This window comes from Podarcis vaucheri (genome assembly GCF_965113315.1).
Source record: "Podarcis vaucheri genome assembly, chromosome: 1".
NCBI classification, from domain to species: domain Eukaryota; kingdom Metazoa; phylum Chordata; class Lepidosauria; order Squamata; family Lacertidae; genus Podarcis; species Podarcis vaucheri.
In genome coordinates this window covers 30,730,102-30,748,590 of record NC_138759.1, presented here as the reverse complement: position 1 = coordinate 30,748,590, position 18,489 = coordinate 30,730,102, and the positions used below count along the sequence as shown (strand labels likewise).

The following is an 18,489-nucleotide window of genomic DNA, read 5'->3' as shown; positions in this document are numbered from 1 at the left end:
TGTGATCGTCTGCAAAGGATTCACATAAAGCGGGGTTAATGTTGTCAGCCTTCATGCCACGTTTGCAGACATCTTTGTGATGCAGAGTTTTTCTGCCAAGAGGCCTAGTGCCTGAAGTTAGCTCCACATAGAACCCATTGGAGTTTCTGCTATCTTCTATTCTAGCCTTCCTACCCGCATCTGGGTCCTTGTTCCTAGTACAATCCTTGACGAGGTCAGCACAAGCATAAGGCTGATGATGACCCCCTCCTTGACTATTGGCAGCCTCTTAGGGAAATTTTAAAAACATGGTCTCATTCTGACCTCACTTAGGGCCTCACTGAGGGTTACCAGTGTAGCAGAATAGTAGAATACCTATGTTATGGTTCTTTGTTATTGGCCCTGGCCAAAGATTCAGATGTGAGTATCTGGGATCTGTAGAAAAAGATTTCCAGTGAAGGTTTGTATAAATTAATACTTTAATACTAAACTGTCTTTCACCTCCTAAGGTGCACTCCTCCATTGTTTCCTGAGACAGATGGATGCTAACAACAAATATATGATACCGTCAGTGCAAATCTGGTTTTAATTTTGCCACCCAGTTGGTTGTATTCCCCTGCATTGTGAGTAACCTCAATAGGGATGCATCAGTGCAAACCATAACGTAGAACACCAAACCAACAACAACTACTTTTTTATATGCCGCCCATCTGACTGGGCTACCCCGGCCACTCTGGGTGGGGTCCAACAAATTAAAACACTACTCTGTTGCACCCACTTAATGTATCTATGATAGGTTTTCTACCCCACCCTTCAAGCGAATTATCAGACTGGCTTCCACCAGATATTATACTAGTATATTAACAAATTACTATGATATACTGGTGGCCCGGGGCGGGGCAGGTGGGTAGCAGTACAGTCCTCAATGCGTTTACTCAGAAGTAGCCTCTGATGTAAACACAACACAGTCTAAGGCACTGCTTTCAGTTTATGCAACTGGATATTTTAGAAGACAGCAAAAGCCACCTCAAACCTAGGCAACATTGATATGCAATAATTGTTTAGGATGGCGACTGCCTTGAGGACCATAAGGATTGGGAAATTGTGCTTCTAAAACACGAGTGGGTGATGGGGTTTAAAAAAATAGTTTTTAAATCATTATTTCATTCTATATGTATACACAACAGAGATGACAATTAGATAAAACTTTAAAAATGAGAAACAAAATTATATAATAGGTAGAATGAATAGTTTACACATGAGTTTAAACAAGTACAGACTATCAACTGTATCAGATCATTAATTATATCTCCAGATTTGCCAGGCTTGTCTTGAAAGCAGGAGCGGTTTGTCCTGTTTTCCCCACTAGCTTTCACAGCGCACGACATGCCTGCCTATTGCAAAACTACCAGCTTTGTTGCTGATACAGGTGAACACATGTAAAAGGCTGACCTACAAACAGGTGTCAGCGAAGGCGGCCTCTCCGGCTGACAGCAAAACGCGCCGGCCCTTCACCCGCCCCCTCTTCCCTTTCAATGAGCTCGCCCGGTGGCTCCGGCCTTGTAGTTTTTCGGAGCCCAGGCTCCCCTACAGATCCCGAGGCTTTGGCATCCGCGAGAAAACTACAAGTCCCAGCATCCCCGGCAGGGGAAAGCCTGTACTACGTGCGGGAAGCAGGGGGTGGGGAAGAGAGGGGAGGAACCTTGGATTCCGCCGAATAAAAGCGTTCCTGTGCCCAGAAAGCCGGTAAGTGTGGAGAGCGGCGCTGTCCTTGTTGGCTGTGGCTGGACGGCCAGATCAGGGGGACAGGGACGGGGCGGGCAGAGGGTCCCCTTTGGAGCATTCCGGCGGAGGGACAAACCTTTGTGGAATCTAGAACGTCGAGTAATGAATGAGAAGACAGCAGGGGGTTCGAAGGGGCCGAAATGGGACGCACGTCCCCGTAGCCCAGTCACGAAAGTAAATTTAGGGTCCTTCCGTATCAAATGTTTCCACCTCACCTATGCGCTGCATTCCTCCCTAGCCCCACTTATGGGGCCGGCTTCTTTCAACGCTCATTTCAGTGTGTCGATCTGCCCAGTAGCACCGTGTCCTGACCTTTTAGTTTTTCCCAGATGTGCTCTCAGCCCCGCTTTATCTTCGTGCCCCCTTTTTACTACCGTATCCAGTCCCCGGCTCGCTTTACGTAAGAACTCGGCCGTTCATTCACCTGCCACCCACTCTCGCCCCACCCACAACAGCCCGCCTGAAATTTCCCTGCTTGTAGGTTGGGGGAAGCAAGATCGGGTGATTTGTCAACAGCTTCAGGTAGTGCTGGCCATGCTGCTCCCATAGTGTCTCCGTCGGAAGGATCTTTGGGAAAAAGAAAGTTTTGCACTGAAGGCAGAGGCCAATTTAGTGAGCGCTGTTTGCTTAACTGGAAAATGTTGATCTTCCTTAAGGATGAACACATTTAGGTTGCAGTCCTGTGCCCACTTACCTGGAAGTAAGCCCCACTGAACTCAATGAAACTTATTTCTGAGTAGGTATGTATTTTGTTGACTATATCTCTTAACCAACGTTCCTAGCATAGCGTATCCAATGCACAGAGATTATGGGAATTGTAATTCAACACCTGGTGGACCACAGGTTAGCCACCCCTTTGTTAGATGAAATGAGGCACAAAGTTCTTCTTGTATGCCTTTAGATGGGCTTGCCACTTGGGCATCCAGCCAGTTGAAAAGTGTATATGGAAAGCCTGTGTTGATGTCTCTATGCCCTTTTTGAAAACTTTTGGCCTTTTTTATTAACAAAAGTTGGCCCAATTCTCCTCCCCAATATTTGTGTTTTTACTTTAAAAAGTATTTCTATACAGCCATATCAGAAAATATCAGGGCGTTGTGCAACAATAAAACATAAAACACCATTAAAAAACATTGCAAATAATAATTAAAGTGACTGGTTAAACAGCTGCAAAGGCCAGTCAGCACAGAAATATCTTCAAGAGACCCCTGAAAGTCAAAAGCGAGGATACCTGTGTACCTTTTGCTGGAAGAGTGTTCCACAGCATGGGAACAGCAGTGCTAAATGCCTTACTTGTAGCTGAGGCCTGTTGGGTGCCCTTAGCGAACACATTTAAATGGTAAGGATTTTGATCATGCTGATATCGTTGCAGGATGGATCTCTGTTATTCTCGCTTCCTACAATTACATGATTTAAATGGTAGAGATAGGCTGCATCATCGTGACTGCAATTGAAACATCTATGCTAGGAGCCCCTTGCTACAGTGGTGCCTTGCTAGACAAAATTAATCCGTTCCGCGAGTCTCTTCGTCTAGCGGTTTTTTCGTCTTTTGAAGCAACCCTATTAGCGGCTTAGCGCTATTAGCGGTTTAGCGGCTATTAAAGGCTTAGCGGCTTAGAAAAAGGGGGGGGGAGCAAAAAAAATCGCAAGACTCGCAATACTTTTTCGTTTTGCGAAGCAAGCCCATAGGGAAATTCGTCTTGCGAAGCGCATCGAAAAACGGAAAACCCTTTCGTCTAGCGGGTTTTTCATCTTGCGAGGCATTCGTCTTGCGGGGCACCACTGTATTTGTCTTTCCTTGCCTTTCTACTGGAAATTAAAGGGCCACCAACGTGGATGGTTTAAAAAAAGGATTGGACAAATGCATGGAGGACACAGCTGTCAACAACTACACACCACAGTGTGTCTCTGAAGACCGGTTGCTGGGAGTTGCAGGTGGGCAGAGTACAGCTGTGCACATGTCCAGCTTGCAGGCCCTCCAAGGGCATCTGGCTGACGACTGTGATAACAGGATGCTGGAATCGATGGGCCATTGGCAGGATCCAGCAGGCTCCTTTTATGTTCCTATGACTCAACAACGTTGGACCTGCTTTCTAAAAGTGTTTTGCTGCAGGTGCTACATAGCATCATATGTGAGTCTGTGGAAACAAGGACTGGAACAATCCTAAACACCTAGCAGAAAACTTCTAGTGCACAAAGTCACTAATTGACACCAACAGTCTTAATAATGAAATGAACTTACACTGGCACTCTGGTTCTCACATCTTTTGCAACAGCAAAGCTTCAGTAGGATTTCTGCTGTTGAGAATCGGGGTGTTAAAAACATACATACATTTACGATTCCCTCCAGGGATGTCATAGTCGCTCGTTTACATGCGAGAAGCACACTGATGCCTTGTGGAAAATTTCCAAAGCAATTTATTCTAACTGTTGTTTTCACCTTATATATTTTTAATAACTCCATTTTTATTGCAAAGAGAAGTTAGCACAAAACCAGGTGTCTTTGTTGCTTAAAAGCTCAGCTGCCACTCTGCACCCCCCCGAAGCCGCCATCCTGTGGTAGGTGTTGCAATTAGTGGAGATGGCAATAGTCGTGATGACACAAATGGCACAATATGGCTTCAGGTGAGAATAAACAATGGTAGCAGATGGAGTTTTCAGGCACAGGTTCTTAAAAAATAATAAAAGGAAGGAGGTGGGGGAAAGAGCTGAAAAGGAAGGTGGATTTCTTTAAAAGCAATTGCTGCCAAAAAAACCTAGGCTTCAACAGCTACTATAAAAGGAAAGCAATAGGAATCAAAATGTTATTCGTTAAAGAAAAATATGGTTTTGAAGGTCCCCACCTACTGAGTGCAAACCTAAAATGGAAGATTCTGTGACCATCCTGGCTAACTTACTTGGTGGTTGCTATAGTTAAGAAAGACTTTGCTGTAAAGTTTAGCCTAGATATGAACAGAGGAGCTTGTCTTGTACTCACTGAGCCTGAGATCATTGATTCATCAAACACAGCATAGGCGCCGACTCCATGGGGCTTGAGGGGGCCCGAGCCCCCTCAAAAATTCGTTTGGGGGGGGCTCAGCCCCCCCAATAATCTCGGGCGGCGGTGGGCGCGTCCGCGGCTTTTATAGGGCGCCCGGCGCGCACCAGCTCGATAACGGGCACCGGCGCGGCGGGGGGCGCCGGGCCGGGGGAGGAGGGCGGCCGGCCTGTCTCCTTGGCAACCCCATTGAGCAGCGCCGGCTCCCCCGGGAGGGCCATCCCCCCGCGCCGCCGATCGCCAACACCGCCGACGCTGTGGCTGCCCGAGCCCGAGCCCGAGCCTGAGCCCGACCCGGAGCCTGAGCCCGAGCCCGAGCCCGAGCCCGAGCCCGACCCGGAGCCTGAGCCCGAGCCCAAGCCCGTCAGTCAGTCAGTCAGGAAGGAAGGAGAAATGGGGAGGGAGACGAGGGAGGAAAATTGCGCGCAGGGTGAAGAAAGGAGAAGGGCGAACGAGACGAGCTTCCAACCCAAAAAAGGGCTGGAAGACTGGGAGGATGCAGGATCGGGAAAGAAAGCGACGCCTTCCCCGCCCGCGACGTCGCCCGCTTGTCATTGGCAGCGCAGCGGGCGCCCAGAGGGGCTGGGCACCGGCGCAGGGCCGCTCCGCAGCCGCGGAGGACAGCTGCGCGGCTAGCAAGGTGTGCCGCGTAGAGCGCGGCCCTTGTGTGGCCCGGTGGCCAGGCAAGCTTGGGCGGGGACCCCCATGCAAATCTAAGACGGGAGAAGAGGGCAGAGCAAAGGGGGTCCCTTCCCCAACCTCCGGCTCTGAGACTTCCCTGAGCCCCAGAAAAGCGAAAGGATTTTCTCTTCTTCTTTTTTTATAAATATTTTATTAAGTTTTCAAATACAAAGTTAGAAATATACACTGAAGAAAAAAGTAAAAGAACAAGAAAAAGAAAAAAAGAAAAAGAAGAAAAGAAAACCAACCATTCAACACATTTTTTATATAACTAACTGGACTTCCTCGCATCTCCCTTACCCTGCATTCTTTATAATAAAGATATCAGCAAATTATTACCTTGTTTCGTACCTTATTTTGTACTTTTCAAATACTATACCTCTAAATTTAACATACTTTTCATCAGTTACTTATATCTTAAATTAAACATAGTATTACCTTAGATTTTGACCTTTCCTTACTTAAAATATAATTTCCTGTTTCCCAAATCTAATTGCTGAAGCTATAGTTTCCGAATCGTGTAAATTTTTAACATTCATACAACTTATATTGTTTTTGTAAATAGTCCTTAAATTTTTCCCAGTCCTCTTCCGTTGTTTCTTCTCCCAAATCTCGGATTCTGCCAGTCATTTCAGCCAGTTCCATGTAGTCCATCAATTGCGTCTGCCACTCTTCCAGTGTGGGCAAATCTTGTGTCTTCCAATATTTTGCGATAAGTATTCTTGCTGCTGTAGTTGCATACATAAAGAAAGTTCTATCCTTCTTTAACACTTTCTGGCCAACAATGCCCAAGAGGAAGGCCTCTGGTTTCTTGGGAAAGGTATACTTAAATACCTTTTTTAACTCATTATAGATCATTTCCCAGAAGGCCTTCACTTTTGGACAAGTCCACCAGAGGTGAAAGAATGTCCCTTCAGCCTCCTTACATTTCCAACATTTATTATCAGACAGGTGATATATTTTTGCAAGCTTGACTGGGGTCATGTACCACCTATAAATCATTTTCATAATATTTTCCTTCAAGGCATTACATGCCGTGAATTTCATTCCGGTGGTCCATAACCTTTCCCAGTCCTCAAACATGATGTTATACCCAATATCCTGAGACCATTTTATCATGGCTGATTTGACTGTCTCATCCTGAGTGATTTTCTCTTCAACCTGCCCTCCATCCTCTTGCAGAAAACTCTTTGCCTGCCCTGCCCGTATCTCGTTTTTGCTTTTTAATTCCACACACGCACCCTTCGGACTTCGTGGCAATCGGGCGCGCGGGTGCGTTTCCTAAGAGAGTGAGGACCCCCGCCTCCTCCCCACCTGCTCCCTCGCCAGCCAGCCAGCCGCGCGCCCTAGCCGGAGAGCCCCGGCCGTCCCCGTCGCGCAATCGGCTGGATCTCCCTTCAGCAGGCCATGCTCACAACTCGGCCCAGGGACCCCCCAGCAGCGGATCTCCGGCCCAGCTGAAGAATCCGGCAACAAGCCCCCTCCTCCCCAATCGCTCCGCCGAAATACGCTCCAAAACCCCCCAGATAGGCTGCCGGCCGCCAAGTCTAGTGGCGCCCTGAGCGAGGGTCTCTCCCCAACACCGCCACCTCGAACTGCGTTCTCCCGGCTACCCGAGCGAACCAGCGGCAGGACCCCGGTATGGGCCCCCCCAATATTTTTTATAAGTTGGCGCCCCTGAAACACAGAACTGCTTCCTTTGATTTGTAATGACTCTCCAAGGTCTCAAGCGGAGATGTGCTACATGAAATCACTTTAACTGGAGATGCAAGGTCTTTAACCTGGTTCCTTCTGCACACAAAGGAAAATTTGACATTGTAATGGGAATGTCTGGGATTCCCAGTCTCCATAGCCAGGCCCATGCACCCTCCATTTCTCTTGTAATTCTCATTCTGCCAACTCATTTGAGAATCTCTCTCACATCTACCCCATCGAGTCATGACTCTTGCTTTATTTCTCCTCAGTGTTTGCTGCCATGGCCAGAAGGGCTTTAAAACTCGCATCGTTGGCCACTGCAGCAGCAGCCACCACTGGGTTTTACCTGTATGGCAACAAGCACCTGGATCCCAACGATTTTGGAGTTGTTCGAGTAGGCAGAGCATTTGCCACAGTAAGTTTCAATCTGGCATCTTGTGTGAGGGAAAGCATAAAGTCATCTTGAAATCCACAGGACTTATATGTCACCATGTAATAAACCTGGTTTGAATATTTCTGGTTTACAGCGGGTGTTTTTCATCAGGAATCCATATTTTAGAGCACTTGTGTTGCGACATTTGATGAAAAAGGGAAACTCGTAAAAGGAATATAGAAGAAATCTATGGAAAAGCTGATATAAAATATGACAGAAATCGTGCAGGAAGTGGGTATCAACATTATTTTAATCGAAAGTACAAAAATCAGTACGCCGGGACCTAGAGATTTCTATTAAAGGAATGCTGTTACCCAATTTACTGAGCACTTCTGTCCTTCCCTACCCACCCCACGCAACAGAGCAGGGATGGGGAGCCTGTGGGTCTCCAGATGTTGCTAAACTACAACACCCATCATTCCTGACCGTCGGTAATGCTGACTGGGGTTGATGGGAACTGGAGTCCAACAACATCTGGAGGGCCACAGGCTCCCTAACTCTGATAGAAGGATATAAGTGTTATTGCTTCTTGAGATGATTGGATGGATTGGTTTAGGTCCACCGTTCTCAAGGTGGAGGGCTATCTTAAGCAAATGTTACAGGTACATTGTGAACACCATTCCTTCTGCTTCCATTCTCCCACAAACCGCCTCTCTAAGTATAAGCTCAGATTTGCATCAGATCCCTCCCCGCCAGCTCACTGGATCTCCAGTAGTCTGGTGTTGCTCTAATTTACATTTGCCACCTTTCTGTTTTCTGAGAGATGGTACGTATGTGCCTTCAAAAGCTGTCAGAGATACATCAGCTGCAGTTTTCCTCGTCTTCGCAGCTCTGTAGGAGAAACATTACCTGCTGCACTTCTGCCCATTGTAAAGTTGTTAAAGGCACAAAACCTGTGTCAGGAATAGGGTGGAAAAGCAATTAGATTGCATAACCTTACAGAGACGAAGCAGTGAAATGATCTAGCAAAGGGGACAATTCAGAAAAGACAGTTTTCTGTCTCCTGAACCATCTGGACTTATGCTTTTGGTGTGTGATAGGATCATTATTTGTTGTCTTGGTATCCAAGCTGCTAAGGCCTAATATTTAGTCACTATGACAACAGGTATGATGTCACTATAGTAGATTGTGATGCCACCATCTTTAGGCTGCTTTCTGTCAGGACTGTTGAGTCCCTTTTTGATGAACGTCCAACAGGCTAGGGCAGACCATGATTTCCACTGAGTTCCTGACTTCAGGTTCTGCATGTCTGAATTAGAAAACCCCTGATCTATTTGTTAGAAAGGTTGTACTATTAAGATTATTCCCTAAAATGTAGTGTTAAAAAAAAAATTTTTTTTTTACACTTGCTCTATATATTTTTAGGTTTGGATGGGCAGAAATTAGATAGGGATCTACTGGTAGATCTCTGGGTGGCTTGTAGGCGATCAGGAAGGGTTTTTGACTCACAACTCTTTGACAAAATGACATTTTCAATTCAGCTGCTGTAATGGAGAAAAGGCTGAAACCTGGAAGGGACTTTTTGGTAAAATCATTTTAAGTTTAGTGAAAACAAATTCCCAGGATGAGAATGTGCTCAGAGACAATCTGACCATTCTGAAGCCTGGCCACTCCTGTTTTATTCAGGTAAACCTGAATTTGGAAACGAGTTCTAAACAAAGTGCCAAAGGTTTTAGGAGGAAGGTGATGACCCAGTGTGCTTGGGGTGCTCTGGTAGCTTTCTGAACTGAGGATGCATTTCTAGACGGGTAGAAGTGGGAGCAGTGAAGCCCAATGGCTTAAGAAAGGACCATACTTCTGGATCAACCACAAACTCATTTTAGTAAGAGCCATAAGATACTTTGCTTATGCTGTTGTTTCTGATTTGTTTTGCAGACAGCAGTTATTACCTTTGACTACCTCACTTCTCTCCGGAGTGTTTCACGTGGGACAGAAGAATATGAGTCTGTCAAATCACAGGTAAAGGGCCAACAGGAGGGGGAGAATACCTTACTAAAGGCCATTTTCAAAGCAAGCCCACCTCATTGCTGACTTTGCAGTCTTAAGGGCTGGAGAAGAAATGGGTTTTACTTCCCACAGCCTGGAATGATGCATAGAGTTGGTAATTCAGCTAGTGCAGATGTGAAAACACAGATTACTTGATAAGGTTAGCAGGAATCCTTGGGTAGAAGGCAGTGGCTACAGGGAAGATCAAATGTGTGTGTGAAAGAGTTGGATTGGGGCATGGGTGGGCAAACTAAGGCCTGGGGGCCAGATTCAGCCCAATCGGCTTCTAAATCCGGCCCACGGATGGTCCGGGAATCAGCGTGTTTTTACATGAGTAGAATGTGTGCTTTTATTTAAAATGCATCTCTGGGTTATTTGTGGGGCATAGGAATTTGTTCATTCCCGCCCCCCCCCCAATATAGTCCGGCCCTCCACAAGGTTTGAGGGACAGTGGACTGGCCCCCTGTTGAAAAAGTTTGCTGACCCCTGGTCATTGGGAGAATGAAAAGGAAAGTTATGTGGATCCAGCTTCCTGAAGAAACGAGAAACGACAAAGCAAACGAAGGACAGCATCTGACGGAGTTGTTTGGATGTTCCTGAGTAGTGCGATTTAAAAACAGAACCTGACACATTATCCATTAAGGATAAAAATTACGATATTTCTCCTGATGCCTTACATTTCTTATCCGGAGTTGCTTCTGTTCCTGGAGCCTCTTGTTGAAGACTTAATGGTGGCAGCTTTGTTCTTTTGTTGGTTTAGATTTCATGCCTGTCCTTCAGCACAAGATTCCCAGGTGGGTTGCAACCATATAATCGTAGAATGTTAACACTGAATAAAATTATTTAGGAAAGCAGCCAATATAAAAGGTGTGCTCACATAAAACTTAACCATTAAGGGCCAAGGGAAGGAGGTGTGTCTTCAGCAAAACTCCAGAAGCTACATAATGGAGATGCTTGATACACTTGCAGGGGGAGGGAGTTCCATTGTTTGGATGCTGCTGCAGAGAATGCCCTCTCTGGGGCCACCATCCGCCCATGTTTTTGAGTGCGGGGGAACTTCCAAGAGAGCACCTTGGAACACCAGAGAGGATCTGTGGGAAGACTTTAAATATTTATTTTAAATATTTTTTAGTCTCCTTTTAGGGTAGCTACTCCCCTGAGGTGGCTTCCATTCAGTATAAAAATACAAACCCAAAATAACAATTGCTGAAGCCATCGTACAATGCTAAAAAATAAAACCGCAAGTTAAACCATGGGGAGATATCCAATGAAGTAATAATCAAGAGTAGACCTATTAACATTGGTGGCTCTACTCTGAGTATGACCTTCTTAATGGGTGGGGAAACTGCATCTGGCCAGTGGTCTTGATCCTTTGATTATTGGGTGGGGCTGGCCACCTGACATCACAATGATGTTTTGTGAGAAGACACTTTGGACTTCAAAGTACAGTGCAGGGCTCTTTGCATGTCTAGGACTGTGGCAGGCAGGGGGTTAATGCTTTCCTCCCCTTTTGTGGACCTGATGCACAATAGCTTAGCTGATGGTGCTATTTGCCCTGGGGAAAAAGGTCCCACTGATGCTAATTGGAGCTTTCTTCCTAAAGCAAATAGTAGCTTTAGAGAAGCAAATTCTATTCGGAATCCCAGTAGTGATGTATGGAAGTGAGAGCTGGACCATAAAGAAGGCTGATCGCTGAAGAATTGATGCTTTTGAATTATGGTGCTGGAGGAGACTCTTGAGAGTCCCATGGACTGCAAGAAGATCAAACCTATCCATTCTTAAGGAAATCAGCCCTGAGTGCTCACTGGAAGGACAGATCCTGAAGCTGAGGCTCCAATACTTTGGCCATCTCATGAGAAGAGAAGACTCCCTGGAAAAAACCCTGGTATTGGGAAAGATTGAGGGCACAAGGTGAAGGGGACAACAGAGGACAGGATGGTTAGACAGTGTTCTTGAAGCTACCAACATGAGTCTGACCAAACTGCGGGAGGCAGTGGAAGACAGGAGTGCCTGGCATGCTCTGGTCCATGGGGTCATGAAGAGTCGGACATGACTAAACGACTAAACAAAACAAGCAGGGGAGGAAAGTGTTAACCCCCGCCACCCGCGTGCAATGATGCCAAGAATTATCTGTTCCCAGCCTTTCTCCATGGTGGCTGCTACTTGCATCATTTAAAAAGTGCACGGTAAATGCAAAGATGCATTTAATGCCATGCCTACTTTGTGCCTGAGAAGATGCTAAGGTAATATACATATTATATTGCCACCTAAGCAACTATCTGGAAAGTTAAACTGAGAGCATCCCAAAAGAGTGATGAAAAAGAAAGAAATGATGGTCAGATTTAGTTATGCTGTATGCAGTTCAGAAGACACCAGGGGGAAGTTGGTTGGACAACTGCTGCCCATCTCACACTGCAGAAAGAAGTGGAAAATCAGTAGAAGTAGCAGCAACAGCAACTAGAGAGTTTTGCAGTAATACATGATTTGCACCCAGATTCATTGGCAACGTGACGTGTGTGTGTGTGTGTGTGTGTGTGTGTATTCTCTTTCTTTCTGGAGGCAGGGGGAGGCAGAGGGCGTGGCGTCCACAGCTCTTGCTCCATTATCCAAATGTGCACACAGTCCTGAGAAGGCTGGTGGCCCTTGCTGTTAAGGGATTCAGATTTCTGAAAAATCTGAAGCTTCTAGACTGCAATCCAGCCGTTCTGGAATCTTCCTTGGCCCTAGTGCAATTGATTAGGAGCAATAATGACCTTGACACCTTTACCTACAGAAGAGTTGATTGTGGTTTCCTTCTGTGCTGCATGCAGCTTGTGGTTGGATGGTTGTTGCCAATAGCCTCCCCCGAAGCTTTGACCCTTGGCCTTGTGTCTCCATGGCCTCATTAACCTCTGTCAGGTGCCGGCTGATGTTTTTTTGGTTAATGTATGGGGGAAAGGCTCAGTTCATCTCAGCCGCATCCTTCTTACTTGGCAGCCTAGTTGTCCGTGATTCAGCATTCAAGCCTTGCCAAGGTTAGTGGTTAGTTAGTACAATGCGTTTCAATAAGATTTTTACTGTGCTCTCTCTGTGTGCCTTGAAACCTGTAGCTTTGAAGCCCCCAGGCTGGCAGTGCTCTCTGTAAAAAATAAAAAATAAAAAATACTTAATTGAAATCCACTTCACTCTCTGGTGGACAGTGTTCAATCAAACCTGTAATCACTACTGGACTTCCTTAAGAAGCTGAACTCTCTTTTTAACCGTAGCAGTATGGCTTCCAAGTCATGGTGAAGGAGAAAAAAAAGGCTGTGCAGAGTTGGAGTATTTGCTTTGTTCCACTTCCGTAAAGAAGCTGCCTTAAACCAGCTTCCTGGTTTTCTTTTCTTTTGTTCTGCCCTGATAATTCCCTCCCCCCAGCCCCCCGTTTATACTGACTGCCTGTTTCTCCTTAGCATTCCCTTAGTTTAGCAATGCTGCCCAAACCCTTTCCCTCTTGAATTGAAATAAAATAGTCCCAATAAACTGGTTCTATGAATCTTCTAATACAGTGGTACCTCAGGTTACAGACGCTTCAGGTTACAGACTCTGCTAACCCAGAAATATTTCCTTGGGTTAAGAACTTTGCTTCAGGATGAGAACAGAAATCGCGCTCTGGCGGTGCGGCGGGAGCAGTGGGAGGCCCCATTAGCTAAAGTGGTACCTCAGGTTAAGAACAGTTTCAGGTTAAGAACGGACTTCCGGAACAAATTAAGTACTTAACCCGAGGTACCACTGTATAATCAATATCTATCGCCCAATGCATCACTGAAGATTTTAACTGCTCATCCTTTGTCTCTCATTCCAGTAATATACGAATTAAGTTCTTAATCTGAGGTACCACTGTACTGGAGTTTCGTATAGGGCTGTAATACGTCTAGGTTTTCCTGGGCACATCTGGGAATCAGGCAGCAAAATGTTGTCCGGGCTGATTTTCGCTAAATCGGCAAAATGTCTGGGAAAAAAATTCTTCTTCCAAAAAATGCTTTTAAAAAATCAAAGAAAAGCCCCCAAATGTTGTTGGGGGAGATGTTCCCAAAAGAAGTTCAACAACTTTGACCCAAAAACAAAGGAAAAAAAGGGGGGGGGACAACTTTGTCCTGATTTTCACTTCTGGGAATACGGCACCCCTAGTTTTGTATGTGCTTCCTTCCAAAACTTGTTTTGTGGTACAGAATATTATTTCGGTGTGCGAGAGATGGAAATCTCTGAGTCGCCATATGAGAGACTTTGCTCTCATGCTTTTAACTAGTACAGGTACACTCTGTTTTTCACTTCTCACCTTGTAGCTGTTGCTTTACCCCTGGAGATGGTGTCTGCTGTGATTGTGGACAATGCCCTGTAATTAATAGTCTGTGCTGCTTAATAGAACAGGCATAAATGGTAGTTGGGAGATAGGAAACCTCAGTGCCAGGCCCGGTCCCTGAGCCTGCTGGGGCCAAACAAGGACATCGTCATTAGGAAACAATTACACAGAAAGAAGATTAAGCAGGGAATGGGCTCCCCATGGGCACCTAGCAGGCTCCTATTTAGCTTCAAGGAAACATCATCAGTTCCTCTCTGTTTTCCTTTCATGTGTGAGCTGCTCTTGCTGCTAATTCTCACAGCCGGGCAGTTCCTAGCATCGCTTTATGGGCAGCAAATTGGGGGACTATTTACTTCTTTCTGTAGGGAAATGAAACCAAACCTGCTTGCTTGGATTCTCCAGAAATATTAAGCAAGCATCTTTCTCCCAGTCAACTCTTTTGGCTTCAGAACTGCTGTGTCAGGGCCATTTGGGAAGGTTAATTATCTCTTTTATTTTGGCGAGCAGAACTGGGATATTCTGTGCTTCTGAGGTACTGGGTTTTTTTGAGCTGAAGTTATCTGAGCAATTTGTTCTGATGCCGTGTGAGGAGCTGCAGCGGGAATTTTTTTATGATGTCAGGAGAATGCTAGGCTGATCCTGCTGAGTTTTTTTGTCTCCTCAACTCAAACTAGGATTTAACTGCTAACAGTACAAATGTACTAAGAATTGGAGGAGACTGAACCTCAGCCAGTCCCTAAAACTGGGAGCACTGCTAACACCAGTAAACCTTTTGATTATTTCTTAGGCAAAACCTGAAGTTTATATATTTATTCATTTGTATGCCGCCCATCTGACTGGGTTGCCCCTGCCACTCTGGGGCAAAGTGGGTCACAGCAACCATATATACATGTGAGAAGCACATAGAAATTTAAAATTGGATCACCTACTATCATAGAAAGATAATTTCTTGATTGCCTGAATAAGCTTGGTGGCACAGAAAAGTTTCCAGCAGACGTTTAAAGGTTAAAACAGAGCATCCCACAGAACTGGGCTGAGGACTCTGGAGGCTCGGTTTTGTGTCACTGTCAGATGAGCCTCACCAACTTGGGGAATGAGCCTCAGATAATTTCAGTGATTGAGCTGGAATATAAAGGTTCATTCAGTCCTAAGGTACCCTGAACGTAAGCTGTGTGGGGCTTTGTAAAAGAATACAATGTCTCCAATAACTTCAACAACCATTCCTCCATATTAAACAATAATAAGTTTTTCCATCTTTGTCCACACAAGAGTTTATCAGCTATGATAATTCATTAAAATAACATTCCATAGTTCTTTACTTATTATGTATTTATTAGTTTGTACCTGGTTCCATATCTTCTGTTCCCATTTCCTGTAGTATTTGCCGTAGTTTTCCATTTTGATTTTTAAAAAATAGTCCATCCATTTACGCTTCTATCCCCCCCCCCCAAGAAAAGTGACAGAGGTTGGATAGCTTTATCAACCGAATTGATTCCAAGTTGTACAGAGAGACCTTTCACTCTCAACGCTATCACTGCCAGCTCAGGATGTCTCTTCATCTCTTCATCCATGACTCCATTCCACTCCTTCAACTTCCCAACTCTGCCATTTGGTTGTTTCATTTCTCTAGTCTAGGCACCTATATGAAGGACTTCTCCATTTCACCATCTGTTGCCTCCAACTTCACCACCTCACCCTCCTGTTCTGGCAGTCCTTCATCCATATTGTTCTCTGAAGTCTCTGTGTCCTCTTTAATTCCACTTTCTATTTCATCTTCCTCTAGTCCGCTTTCATTCACCATTTCACCAATCTCAACCCTAATCGCTTTTATCTGCTTCTCAAACAATTGCTGAATGATGCCAACAGTCAATGGGAATGTCCAACAATGTATTAGCCATACTGTATGTTTTTGATCTTATTAACAATTCATATTCCTTTATGCCACAGGCACGGCAAGGACCTTAATTGCCAGAAATTGGAAAAAAGAATTTGTGCCAACAAAAACGGAATGGCAAGATAAATTACTAAATTATATCGAATTGGCTAGATTAACAGAGGCAATTAGGGGACTCCCCAGACAAGAATTTCAAAAAGAATGGGGGAAATGTAAAGAATACTTTAAAAAACAGTGCCCTAAAATACACACCTGGACTTGTTTCGATTAATGTCTGCAGGAGACTTGGTGGGCTTTTTTTAAAAAGTCATAATTTGAAAAAAATATCACAATAATAATTAATAAAGGAAACAGTTTATAATAATAATTTGTTATTATATATATTTATAATAATAATTCCTCGACAGGGACTCAGGGCGGCTTACAGATAAAATAAGAACAGCTTGAAATATAGGGGGAAATAATTAAAAAACAATTAAATATTAATACACACATATATAAAATTTATTAAAAACATACAATCACAACAAAAACAGCAAGGCACCAGCCCCCTCATTAAAAGCAATCAGTTACCAAATCTGGCGGAAGGACAACAAGGAAGGAGCCACTCTAACTTCTCTAGGGATGGAGTTCCAAAGTCTGGGAGCAGCCGCCAAGAAAGCCCCTCCTGCTTCCCCACCAAATGTGCGTGTGAGGGTGTTGGTATTGGAAGAAAGTCTCAGAACCAGGGCAGGTTCATTTGAGGGAATCTGATTTTTCACATAGCTTCATCATCATCTTCCACAGGCATCCCAAGGCAATGTACAAAATCCACTTCAAATGTGCAAACCTAGATTTCCAGTGTTGCGCTTGTATCCATTCTACAAAATGGTGACCGTCCTGGAGGTGACCATGTCTGTTTGGTTAAAGGGTACAGTTTCAGCCTTTTGAGAGGCTTCTTTTTTTAAAAAAAAAGCAGGGGACATGTTCACTGTGACTTTTAATAGGTACACTTTGGATAAAATTACGCAAATGGTGCCTTGTTGGGCCAGCACCTTTCACTTCAGTCGGCGTTGCTCTTCATTGCCTTCCATCCTGTTAATAGAACAGTTATTTAAACCATATCTGGTTTAATTCCCAAGATAGGATTGAGCTGTATGCCACTCACAAAGAAGATACTTCTCTCTGGTTTGCAGGCCTGCACTTGGTTCTATTTATTTATTTTATTTTATTTAAATAAATAAATAAAATTCTGCTTTCCCTGATTTATTCCCATATGTCACCTCCAGGTGGGGCTGTTCCTTTGTTGTTGGATCAAAGATAGGCCTAATAGATTTATCACCTTAAAGGACTTCGGCCCTTTCCATGACAATTAAAAACAAAGCAAAACTGGTTTTCCATCCTTGGGGCTCTTTTCATGTTTGTCCCAGTTCACTGCCAGCATTGTGATGTCCCCTTCTCTTGGACTGGATTGTGAAGTGGCAGTGGTGGGGATATATCTTTGCCGTGGTGACAGTTTCTCTCTCTTGTTTTTAATCTGGAGAGTTTTGGGGACACGTGGCTTTCAAAGAGGTGTACAAAAATCAATAGCCTACAACAATGCCATATAGTTTTCTATTCAATAAAGATTTCACTGATAATGAGCGCCATGTGTACATTAAAAGAGGTGCGAAGGCATATTTGCAATTTGCCAGTCAGGAGAGCATCAGTTAATCATCTGCCCTGTTAATTCTAGTTTCCTCAATTTTACCCCAATGGAAAATTTTGCATTGTAGGGTGACTCTGGGAAAGTGGTTTTGCCTTGTCTTGAAATCAACCGTAAATGTAAACTGCTCTTTTGCAAAAGGAAGCCATTCGAATGAAGGCCCCAGATCTACCCAAGCCTATAGTTTGATACTACTCTCCCAAATAATAGGGTCTTTGTCCAATAAATGCAGTGATATTACTCATTTGTAGTATAGGATCCAGATTATTGCCTCCACTCCCACTCAACACTTTTTGTGAGATACCAGCACTCAAACTAGAAAAATGTGATTCTGCTCCCAAGCCAGTTAAGGCTATATTAAGCCCAAGTTGTACATAATGGTAAGACAAAGTCCAAACAAGCAATGCCTGACCATTCATAAGCAGTTCACCCACCCTGCTTCTCCCTCTTATGTGCCAAGAGGAAACAAATCACAGTGCTGGCTTAGCAAACCAGCACTCATGGTTTGTTTCTCTCCAAGCAAACCATGACAAGTAAACCAACAACAAAGCAAAGGCTTCCACCAGTGCTAACCCAGTGCTGTGATTTCTTGCCTCCCTGCACAGCAAAAGCTGGGGTGGGCACAGTATGAGCAGCACTCACCAGCGTGCTTCTCATCCCCAGTAAACCATGGTTTGTTTGGACTATGTTAACAAGTGAACTGCACCACTTTGTGGGCTCACCTGCATTACCATTCAAAGGCAGGAGTACAGATCAATTTCTGCACTGTTGGATGCCTCACGGTAGGCTTCCGCTCAGCTTCCCTCCGTGGTTGTGTATCCTCTTCTGTGCTGAAGGGCACAAATGGTTATTAAAAGGGCTGTGTGTGTGTGTGTGTGTGTGTGTGTACAGCAGCACAGTGTTTTTAGCTGTCTGAGTACCAAATGGATTTTTTCAGGCCACAGGAAACATCTCAGATTGCAAAGCAAAGGTCACTGTGCTCTTGTTAGGTGACATT

At 44.7% G+C, this 18,489-nt stretch overlaps 1 protein-coding gene across 3 annotated transcripts in view; it reads left to right on the top strand.

The window, feature by feature from the left end:
- The first annotated feature begins 858 nt into the window (after positions 1 to 858).
- ADCK1 (aarF domain containing kinase 1) overlaps positions 859 to 18,489 on the top strand; it is a 124,931-nt gene continuing 107,300 nt past the window's right edge. Inside the window, exons 1-3 of one of the 3 annotated variants that reach the window (XM_082233359.1) lie at positions 859 to 1,725; positions 7,444 to 7,589; positions 9,483 to 9,566. In XM_082233359.1, coding sequence (XP_082089485.1) covers positions 7,455 to 7,589; positions 9,483 to 9,566 — 219 coding nt within the window. In that variant the 5' untranslated portion in view covers positions 859 to 1,725; positions 7,444 to 7,454. Of the gene's footprint in view, positions 1,726 to 7,443; positions 7,590 to 9,081; positions 9,133 to 9,482; positions 9,567 to 18,489 lie in introns of those variants that run through there. The other 2 variants (XM_082233357.1, XM_082233358.1) reach the window with 2 other exon arrangements.